The following is a 10,576-nucleotide window of genomic DNA, read 5'->3' as shown; positions in this document are numbered from 1 at the left end:
AAGTACGTAGGTGAGGAGATTGAGTTCTGGAGGGAGAACTTGCAGCAGAAAACATAGCTCTTCTCTACCTTCCTCAACTCCACTCTCTGCAATTTCAGTTACCCAAGGTCAATCTCAGTTCAAAAATATTAAATAAAAAATTCCAAGAGATAAACTATTGCTAAGTTTTAAACTGTGCACCGTTCTGAGGTGTGTGATGAAATCTGGCACTGACTGCTCCATCCTACTATTCCTTCCATCCAGCGCACTTGTGCTGGACACTACCTGTTGGTCATCAGTAAGCATCTTTGTTATCACAGCACTTTATTTGATGACCCTTGTCTTACTAATGACCCCAAAGCACAAGAGTAGTGATGCTGACAATTTTATCACAGTACTTCATGACAACTGTTCTATTTAATTATTAGTGATTTTTGTCAATCTCTTGCTATGCTCAATTGATTAATGTATGCAAGTAGAGAGGAAAACACAGAGATCCAGGATTGGGTACCACCCCTAGTGTCAGGCATCCACTGTGGGTCTTAGAACATACCCCCTGTGGATGAGGGAGAATTACTGAATTCAAACCCAGGTCTTTCATATCAAATTCATGACACATCTTCAGTGTCCCTACTGCCCCCCACCAGAAAGTCTGGATTATCCAAACATTATTTCTCTGAATTTAAACTCTGGACACCGTTAGAAACTTTAAGTCAAGACTCCATCCATTGTCTGTGTGTAAAACTTCCCCACTTGCCGTGCATATAAGGCCTTTGAGAAAGGGCCAGAGGACACAGTGGCCCCAGATCCATGTCCTTGGGGCACGCTCCAGGAACAAGTAAATAGCCTGTGGCCTCCTGGTACCCCAGGGCCACAGGCTCCTCTTTGTCCCTCAGTACTGACCTTATCGAGGCTCTGAAGAGGACCCAGAGGACACCAACCATGGTCCTCATCTGAGTAGTCAGGGAGGTGATCACAAGGCAGGAGTCACCTAACACAAGGAGACCACAGGGGGACACCTGGCCTCCTTCCTTAACGGCCCCTGAAGCCTTTCCAGCAGACCCAGCACCTGCTATGGTGAGGACCAAGGGTCTGTCTAGTCAGTGGGGCCAGTTTTCTTTCCTAATTCTGCAGGACAAGTTTGGGCTTGGTTTATTCATAAAAATATTCCTCCAATGTAATTGTCAGCAAATTTTGTGATGGGGTTGTTTCACCGTGAGCAGTCACAAATGGTAATTTGCAGCAAGCACATCTCGCTGAGAAGGCAGACACGAATTACACTAAACAGCCAGCATTTCCGCTGAAATTCTAGGTTTCTCCTCAAGAAGACACGGAAGGCACTGCACACCACGGGGTGTCGGGATAAAGCAGTCTGAGGAGGGCAGAGCAGGGGTGCGCAGTGGAGTCTGGAAGAATGGCCTTTCCTACAGCGTTGGGAGTTCCCTCAGGGCCATGTGCACGCTAGCCACACGCTCTCCCGCTGAGCTGCGCCCCAGCTTCACCTCTAATGACCATATACTCAGCGCCACTCTGACCCTGGCCGAGGGGCCATTGAAGGGTTTTAGGAAGCAGGGGTTTGTAATATTTGCAGGAAGGAGGGTTCTGCCACTAGGTGGAGAAATTGTCCCAGCCCAGTACCTCACCAGCTCTGTCCCACTGCTGGGAACAAACAGCAGGAAAGGTGGCAAGGGATGTCATCAATGCCAGCGTTCAAGTTACCATGGCAGCTGCACTTCACACCAGTCAACTCATTTGATGTGCTTCCCTCTCCTGGGTGGATTTCCTGTATTAATTTTTCCATCCACCTGTAATCCAACATTATTTAAGCTTCTGGAAAATCACTGAGTGTGGTTTCATTTTTTGTGTCATTTAGCAGTGGCTAAGTTACAAGAACTCCACTTCCAGTTCTGCAACTGGTCAGATACAGTGTTAAAGTTCTCTCCTGCCAGCTACTAGCAGCACCTTCCCCACCACCCCCACCCCCACCCCAAAGAGGCGGGGCTTAAGTGATAACACACCAACCAAATGCTGCATACTGCCTTTATTTCACAGAAAATGCTTCTTGCTGATTGTCTTTGGCTACTTTGTCAAAAGAAAAATATATAAAATAGTTGATCTCACAATCTGAGAAGCTATATATGCTCAAATTAAACACCTGCTAGTAGGCAGAGGAGTCAAATTTCCAGTTCAACTAAAATCTGCTGTCCTCCCTATGATTTTTTGCTTTTTTTTTTTTTTTTTTTTGGTGGGACTGGGATTTGAACTCAGTTTCAGGATTGTAAAGCAGGTGCTCTACCACTTGAGCCACACCTCCAGTCCCTCACTATGATTTTTATTCTGTCCTTAACAGCCCGACTAACTACTCAAAAGCAACACAGAAGGAAATTAAAAGTGTCTGTCATGTGTCACTAACGTAGGATCAGTAGAGTTTACAAATTCCAGTGGACCACATCCCCTATGTGCTCGAAGACAGTCAGACACAAGGGTTTGGGAGGCGGGTTTGTGACTAGATCGGGGGCACTGGCTCAACAGCACCACCTCTGAACTTGGGTCCACCTGGAGCAGGCGCACCGCTATTACAGACTGGGGAGCCCATGCTCCTCCCCGATTTGAAGTTCACATGGATGGAGGTGACACAGGTGTCCATGAGGTTATGAGGCGGCCTTGGCCCGAGACATCATACTGGCTGTCGGGAATGTCTGTGACTGCCGCAGCCCCCTCGTACAGAGGGGAGCCTGAGGATGAGGTGGCAGAGACAGCATGGGTCAGGGGTGCATAGTGTGCGGGGGAGCCTCGGAAGAACTGGGCTCCGAGTCCGTTGGACACCCCGGCTGTCTGGGAGCCTGGCGTGATGGAGCCGTTGCTCACAGACCACAGGCTGGGGTACTGGCTGAAACAGAAAAACACAGAGGTCAAGGCCTGGTGTGGGGAGGAGGGTCCCAGTCAGCTGCAGGGGGAGACTGAGGCTCAGAATCTAACTGCAATGCAGCACTTTTCAAAAAGGTCATGTAGATTTACTACCCGGCTCACAAGCCCATTCTGAGGTGTACAGAAGTTAGTGTCACATCTATTAAGAAGAAACCATTAAGAAGCAAACTAACAGGCCGATTTGCATAAACACAGCTCATGCAGATCTCTGCCTCCTGAGTAGCTAGGATTACAGGCATAAGCCACAGTCACCTGGCTTCAGCTTTTCATCAAGCTACCTTGCAACAGCTTTCAGGCTGTTTCTGAATATATAAAATGAGGATGTTAGAAATGAGTATTCAATCCTTGAGTCTAAGCACATAGAAGTACACAGGGTGTGGCAGTACATACCTGTAATCCAGTTACTCGAGAGGCAGAGGTAGGAAGATTAAGAGTTCAAAGCCAGCCCTTGCAAAGGTAGCAAGACCCTATCCCAAAAGCAAACTACAAACAAAACAAAAGGACGGAGGGCATGGCTCAAGGCTCAAGTAGTAGCGTGCTGGCCTAGCAAGCTTGAGGCCCTGGGCTTCATCCTAATTACCACACGAAAAGAGTGAACAGTATTAAACTCTGGTAAGATTTTGTTTGGGGAAAACTTCTTCAGAGCTCTGCAAATAAGTAGGGAGACCTTGTGTTACGTTGCTGTATTGTGTGCCAACCCATATCCCAAATTTCAATTGCACTTGACCTTTATGAAAGTCCAGAGTTAATCAAGTCAGATTACTATCCCATTTTACAGATGGCGGGTCCAGGCTCCGAGAGGCCCTGTCACAGCCACAATGACACCCTCAGGTAGCCCTGGTCAGCAACCTGCAGGTTGTCTGGCTGATGAGAGGGCTTCTGAGCGCAATGACCTCAAACCCTGAACAGAGTATAAGCAGGAGCTGGGCAGTCCTGGAACCAGTCATCTTTGGACACATTCTGCTAAGGACAGATCATAAATAAAAACCCAACCACCCACGGGCACACAGTAAAATGAGGAGAAAAAAACCAACAGAAACAGAGCCGTCTTGGGGTCCCAGACAAACATACCTAGAGCCAGTGGATGGGCTGGCGTTGTGACTCACGGGAAGCATGCTGGGGGGAGCAGGCACCCCAAGGCTGGACCAGTTGTCATGGGGTTGCAGCATGGATAAGCACGCAGACGAATTCTCAGAATAGGCTAAGGATGTAGGACCGTGCGGTTAGTGGATGGGGTCTTCCAAGGGCAAGAAAATGCTGTGAAAAGCAACTACATGACATTGAAAACGAATGGTCTAGGGGACGTTAAATATAGAAAATAATCCATAAACTTGCTCAAGTGGTCGTCAGGGCAGAATTATTGCCAAATGTAACGAGTTGTAACTATATTCCTTTATTCGCTTCTCCTTTATTAATCAGATCAGCAGCTGCCCTGCAGAAACTAATTCCTACAGTCATTTAATTGGGGATTACTTTTTTAATTTTTCCCAGTGTTGGGGATGGAGCTCAGAGCCTCCCACATGCTAGGCAGCCACTCTGCCAAACTACACCCCAGCCCAGACTGCTTATCTTGAAAAACAAAAATAAATGTAACTTTAACCTGCCTTTTCCAGGCAAATTAAAAACATGGCCTTCCCACTTCAGAGTCTAGCCTCTGGCCGAACAAGTCCCGAGACTTCTTTCATTTCACTTCAAATCCGCCGTAATTGCTTAATTGCTTTATGGTGTTTTTAAGGTGTTCTCCTCCTCTGGAGTGGACAAAAGTCAGTCTGAGTATACAGAATGTCAGACTTAGCCGGGGCCCTTCACTGGCTGTGCCTGCGTCAGAACACACAGATCACCTAGACAGCTGCCTGGCCCTGCCTCGGGAGGGTCTGGTGGGGCCTGAGACTTGGCCAGTTCTCAATCCACACTGATGCTTCAGGTCTGGATACCACACTTGGAGAACCACTGGTCCAGATGGGAATTCTTGTGCCTGTCTGATTCAACCTGATCACTTTAAAGTAGTCATAAAACACATAAACCTGGGTTCCACCCTGAAGATGGACCTGAAGTTCAGGGGTGAGGCCCAGAAATCTTCCTTTCATGTATTTATTAATTTATTTGGTGGTACTGGAGTTTAAATTCAGGGTCTTGAGCTTGCTAGGCAAGTACTACCCATGCTCCCCAGCCCAGACAGAGTCTCAGGCTACTCTCTGACCTTCCTACCTATACCTCCTGCCTAACTGAGTTTACAGGTACTTATCACCACACCCTGGCTGTTCTTTAAGATAGGGTCTTGCTAACTGAGGCGTGCTGGATGCTGCAAGCCCCTGGTTCAGGCCTCCTCTGGAAGCACTGAGAACTGGGCTCAAGAGGGTCTCCCTTCCCTTCTGGACCCCTGCAGAAGTCCTCTCCAGAATGGGTCTCTCAGCCACCCGCCATCCCCCACAAGCTTACAATCAAACCTACTTGGAGAATTGTTCCGGTGTGCGTACGGGTTGGGGTACGGAGATGAGCGGTGGTTCCTCAGGGATGGGTACCTTTCACAGCCGTGCGTGGGAGGCAGAGAGAGGGGGCCTCCAAACTGAGGGTGGGGGCTGGCCGGTGGACAGAGGGTGCTGGTTCCAGGAATAAGCCACCCCCCTGCTGTGAGAAAAGAATGCTCAGTGGCTGGCTCTGCCTTGGCTCTGTTATTTGCAGGAAGGACAGTGAGGGAGAGCCCGAGAGCCAGGATTCTGCATCTTTTCCTTAGCAGCGCCTGAGAAGTGAAGAATCCTAGCACACTGGCTGCATCTATATCCCAAGGCATCACAGGCCCTGTGCCCCAAGCTTAATGCCATAGATTAGCAAGGTTTCAAACCCCTGGGGTGCCCGCAAGAGAGCCTGATCCATGCTAAGATCCTCGCCAGCCTCCCCAGCTCTTTCCTTGCTCCAGGTGACTTTCCATAGGCTGAGCAGGATACAAGGCAGGGAACAAGGGAGAGGGTGCTCCCCCCCCCCACCCAATTATGTTTGATCCCTCTTAGGGGGAGGGGGACCCATTTCCTGCTTTGCTTACTGCCTTGTGCCTTCATTTCCAAGTCTCCCCACATTCTCCACACTTCTGGTCAGAAAACTGCTCCAAGACTGTCTTACCCACCTCGAAAACTCCAATTTCCTTTTTTAAAAAAAAAACCTTTTTCTTTTTAAAATTTTTTTCTTTTCTAAATTTTGTAAAAGCAACCCATAGGGAGACAGCTACCCTGCTCCAGTTTCCAAATGAACAATTCTTCAGACAACACAGAAGTGAGGGAAGAGAGCGAGGTGCCCACTGTGTACCCTCCCCTCCCCTGAGCTCTGTTCTCTTCGCTCCTCAGAAGGGCTGTCCAGGAGCCACCATGGGAGACCAGTTTGCTAAATTCACTGTCAGTTTAGCGCAGAAGAGACAATGGCTTGAGAAGAACCTATGCCCCTTCATGCAGCCTTTGAGGTGACCAACAAGCACTGACTTTCTTATCCCATGTCTCTCCTTGCAGGTAGAGGAAGGGCTAGATGGGCACCTTCTCTTCATGCATGTTATCATCCTGACCTGTACCCCTTGCTCCAACTTACAGAACTCCTGAAGGAAGTCAGACTTAAAGCAGAACTAGCCATCTCACAAGCCAGTTTCCACCCGAAATCAATGCTTTGATGATCCATCCCCAGGACCCAGAGGATGGAGGGGAAAACTCTCTCATTCACGTCACCTCATGATGACCCCTCAGTTTCCAACCGCTACCCAAAGTATAAACCATCTCCAAGGACATAATGAGCTGGACTCTCCTCATGCCCAAGTCTAAACTCCCATCAAGGTCCCAATTGTCCACCACAGGCCCTACTACAGCCCAGTGACATCAAAGTAAAACAAAAGGACCCTGGGGAGTTCTCCCCAGGCTGGGTGACCATCTGTAGTTGGGGAGCAGGCTGAAGGCCATAGGGCAACTTCCCAGCCCAGTTCTCTCTCCACAGAGAAGGGTGGGTCTGCTCCCCACCCACCTCCCTGGACCCCTACAACTTCCCTCTCTTCTACTGTCAGCAGTTCCAGGCCTGAAACAAGGTGCATGGAGGAGGAGGGACAGGCAGACGCAGGGTGCAACAAACCGTACATTGGGAGTACCCAGGCTGCTGACTGTCCCCAGATTCTTCCATCATGTCTTTGTGATCGCTTCTGCCAAGAAATTGCATGGAAGTGTCAAAAGAGAGAGCCAAGGGAAGACAGGGTGTACAGCTGTCATCTTTCCACAGGGTTCTTTGCCCAAGGGGTAGAGTTAGAATTCTCTCACCTTTCCTTTGCATCGAGGAAAGCTTTTGCAAATGGATTGTATTTAATTTTAAGAGCTGTGATCTGAAAAACAAGAAAGTGCATTTTTCAGTAATTGCCCACTGGCCAGGAGTTAATTTGGCACCAACAAATTGAGAAACAGTACCACTGTGAAATACTCAACTCCATTCAGAGTTCCTTCCACATACACTTTTCTATTGGGGTCTGAAGTTGCTGAGAATTGCAAAGAAAAGCAATTTCTGAGTGGAATTCACAAATAGTTTAGCCTATCCCTCACCACACTCAAAGCATATACCCAGGTATGCTGAGGCATCCTGGCTAGTTCCCAATTTGTGGTCAACACCGATGGCTTCACCAACTAGTCACACATTTTCTGTGTTTTGGGATTAGACCTAAGACTTAGATTTTCAGGCACCTATCCAGGTATTTGTATGGAGCTGAGTCTTCACTGCAGAGGCTGTGGGGGAGGGCTGCCACCCACCCTTTCCAGAAGATTTAAAAAAAAAAACAAGAATCCCCCCTGCGCCAAATATTCTCCTAGTGCTTAACCAACATGCTTTAGGCATCTTTTCTTTTCATTCCAAGCATTTAGCAGATCTTTCCAGTTTTAGACACTTTTGTGGGAAAGTAGAGGGGGAATGTGTGCACTAGGCTTCATTCATTTCACCCCTCTGCCTCCACTTCACTTATGGTAAATTTGAAAGGGCGCTGAACACTGGTCTCAAGCCGCTGCTACCCAGAGCTCCCCATCCCCAGAATTTCCAAAAAAAAAAGCCAAGGCTAAGAGGGTTCCCTCCCGCCTTCTTTCCCTCCCGCCTTCTTTCCCTCCCTGGCTGTCTCACCTCTTCGTTCTGGTACGCAGTCACCGCGATGAACTGCGTCTCCGGGAAGCAGTGACTGCTGATCATTCGCTGTGGGCCCCCAACCCTCACTATGTGGATCCGAGGCTCGTATTTATGCAAGGAGTTCAACATGATCTGCGGGAGACACATACAGAGTGGGTGCCTCCGCGTCCCTTCTCGGGACGACAAAACGTCCATTTGACCTGCTCTAGAGGAAGAAAAGGGATCCATCCAAGCTGGAAAAAGTCCCCATCCGCGGAGACATCTGTACAGTCAGGGAGGTGAGGTCCTCAGGCGACAACTCTCAACATTTGACCCAGCTGGCCTGGAAAAGGGATGTGAGGTGCCCCGCATCATAGAAAACAGGGAATGCCCCCGCAAAACTCCTCAACCCAGCAGGAAAGGACTGAGCCTCCAAGGACAGCGGTGGCATCTTGAGAAGCCTGGCTTCTTTACCGTTGGCAGGTTCAATCCCCGGCTAAAGACTGTTCATAAGAAAAGGTGGGATTTACAAGCTCGTTCCGACTTCGTACAGTATTATGCGCGTACGTCTAGATTTAACGTGTGGTTTCCCACCAAAGCCCATCTCTTGGCTACCTTAGGAGACACCTCATCCCAGCTCCCGGTTCTCACTGCCCTTCTCTGGGCCTCGGTGTGACATTCATTAGCTCAATATAAACAGCGGTGACGATTTAATGGGGGAAAGATTGTGGCTGTTTCTCCAGGGCCGACTGGCCGAGGTCCCTCCCTCCCGCCCAGCGGCTCCGCTTCCAAGAATCCCGCACAGAAGGGGCGTCGGGGGCGCATCCTCGCGCGGTCCTAGCCCTTTCCGGCTGCACCACTTACCTGGCCCCCTCCGTTGAGCTTGTTGGTGAGCTTGACTTTGCTGAAGGAGACAGGCGCCTTCATCCAGTGGGCCCCGAAGTTTGGCGAGTCGGGGTGGATGTAGACGCAGCTGGGCGCCTGTGGCTCGGGCTTGCCCCCGGGGACCCACTCCCCATTCACGTATTTCCAGCGATGGTTGTCAGCCGCCACGAAGTCCAGCAGAAAGGAGTACATGGCGTTGGGGTCCAGGCCCGACACGTTCACCTTCAGCACCGGGAACATCCTCCTGGGAAAGAGAGGGCACAGCAGGCGGACTCCGGATTTGACTCATCAGACTGCAGGCCTGAAGCCTGGCCGAGACGGGCTGATTTCGGGCAAAGAGGGGCCCCCTTGGAAACTTCCGAAGGGTCTCCCAGGTTCTGCATTTCCCTAACCTCTCCCGAGCCCCGAGCCTAGGTGGCCTTCACGCTTTCCCCTCGCTTCCAGAGGAAGTGAAGAGGATATAGCGCCGCCGGCCAAATCCCGCCCGGCAAGCGTGGATCAGGCGCGCCTCGCGGGTCCTGGAGGCGCCTCCGAAGTTAGAGATGGGAACCCTGGGGCTCCAGTGCCTCCTTCCCAAGCTTCCGCAGAGAAGAACCGGGGGGGGGGGGGGTGACGGTTGGGAATCCACTAGTGGCTGTTAACAACCCCAGCGGAAACGCACAAGAAAGTCCTCCTTTTGGAGAAAAAGCGCCCCACAGTGAGGCCCTCCAAAGGTCCCAGGCCGCCGACTCGCAGCGCGCACCTACCTGCCGTTCTTGGTCACGATCATCTCGTTCGTGAGCTCCTTGAAACGCAGCCACAAGTCGCTCTCCTCCAGGCCCACGCGAAGCTCGCGCTCCGTGGGGTCGCCCTTCTCGCTGCCCGCCTGCAGCTCGCTCTCCACGGCGCTCAACAGGTGGTCCACTCGGTACTGCAGGCTCTTCCCTGCGCCCTCCGGGCCGGGGGAGCTCATCCTCCCGCCCGCCCCTCCCCGGCGCCCCCGAGCCGCGACTCGCTACCCCACAGCCACCTTCGCCCCTCTTCCCGCCGCTTTTCCAAGAAAAGGAGTCGCTCGGGTCGAGACCCAGGACCGCACCCGCGTCCCAGCGCAGACACGAAGAAGGACCAGGACCGGGATGTGGGGGGAAGGGGGCAGGGGTGGGGGAAGAGGGAATGGGGGAGAGGTAATTCCACTTGAACTCCTGCAAGGCGTGACTAGAGTCGGTCTCTGGGGAAAGAAAATGAGTCCCCTCCCCATAAATAGAGCGCGGCGGCCGCGAAGGGGGCGCGACGGATTGGGCCGCGCAGCCTTTGAAGTGCCAGGCAGCTGCCCATTGGCCGCGCGCGGCCATATCAGACCTGGCCGGGCGGGTCCGAGAGGCCCGGGGCCAACAATGGGCTCCCGCGCCTGTTTCCTGTAAGTCCCAGGCTTCAGCGCTCCGCGCCCCGGCCCATTCCCAACACCCCCGCCCTCTCCCAAACGTTTGCTCCTCCATCAAAGCCGCGGGGCGGCCCGGCGGGCCCTGGAGGAAGGAGGGGAGCGGGTCGCCGGAGTCCGCCCCGGCCCGCGGTGCCCTTCGCTCTCCAGATCCCGCCTCATTGCCAGCCTGGGGTGCCCGTCGCCGCGCGCACCTGCGCCTCAGCCAAAGACGCCCCGGTGCAACGCGCAGAGTCAGGCTGTGGGCGCGCCGTGTCCGTG

General features: G+C 51.9%; 1 protein-coding gene across 3 annotated transcripts; it reads right to left on the bottom strand.

The window, feature by feature from the left end:
* Window positions 1-2,595: 2,595 nt before the first annotated feature.
* On the bottom strand, window positions 2,596-9,850 carry Tbxt (T-box transcription factor T). 3 transcript variants are annotated; one of them, XM_074064809.1, is made up of 8 exons: window positions 9,645-9,850; window positions 8,878-9,142; window positions 8,032-8,166; window positions 7,191-7,252; window positions 7,014-7,075; window positions 5,359-5,535; window positions 3,979-4,108; window positions 2,596-2,869 (listed from the first exon to the last, which is right to left on the bottom strand). In XM_074064809.1, exons 1-8 carry the CDS (start codon window positions 9,848-9,850, stop codon window positions 2,596-2,598), a joined length of 1,311 nt encoding a protein of 436 aa, XP_073920910.1. The 3 variants fall into 3 exon arrangements, with proteins under 3 accessions (XP_073920910.1, XP_020014280.1, XP_020014281.1); XM_020158691.2 differs by having other exon boundaries at window positions 5,359-5,532; XM_020158692.1 differs by lacking the exon at window positions 5,359-5,535.
* Window positions 9,851-10,576: the final 726 nt, after the last annotated feature.

The sequence above is a fragment of the Castor canadensis genome, chromosome 1, assembly GCF_047511655.1.
Source record: "Castor canadensis chromosome 1, mCasCan1.hap1v2, whole genome shotgun sequence".
NCBI classification, from domain to species: Eukaryota; Metazoa; Chordata; class Mammalia; order Rodentia; family Castoridae; genus Castor; species Castor canadensis.
The sequence above is the reverse complement of the archived record's forward strand: the minus strand, read 5'-3'. Positions and strand labels throughout refer to the sequence as shown.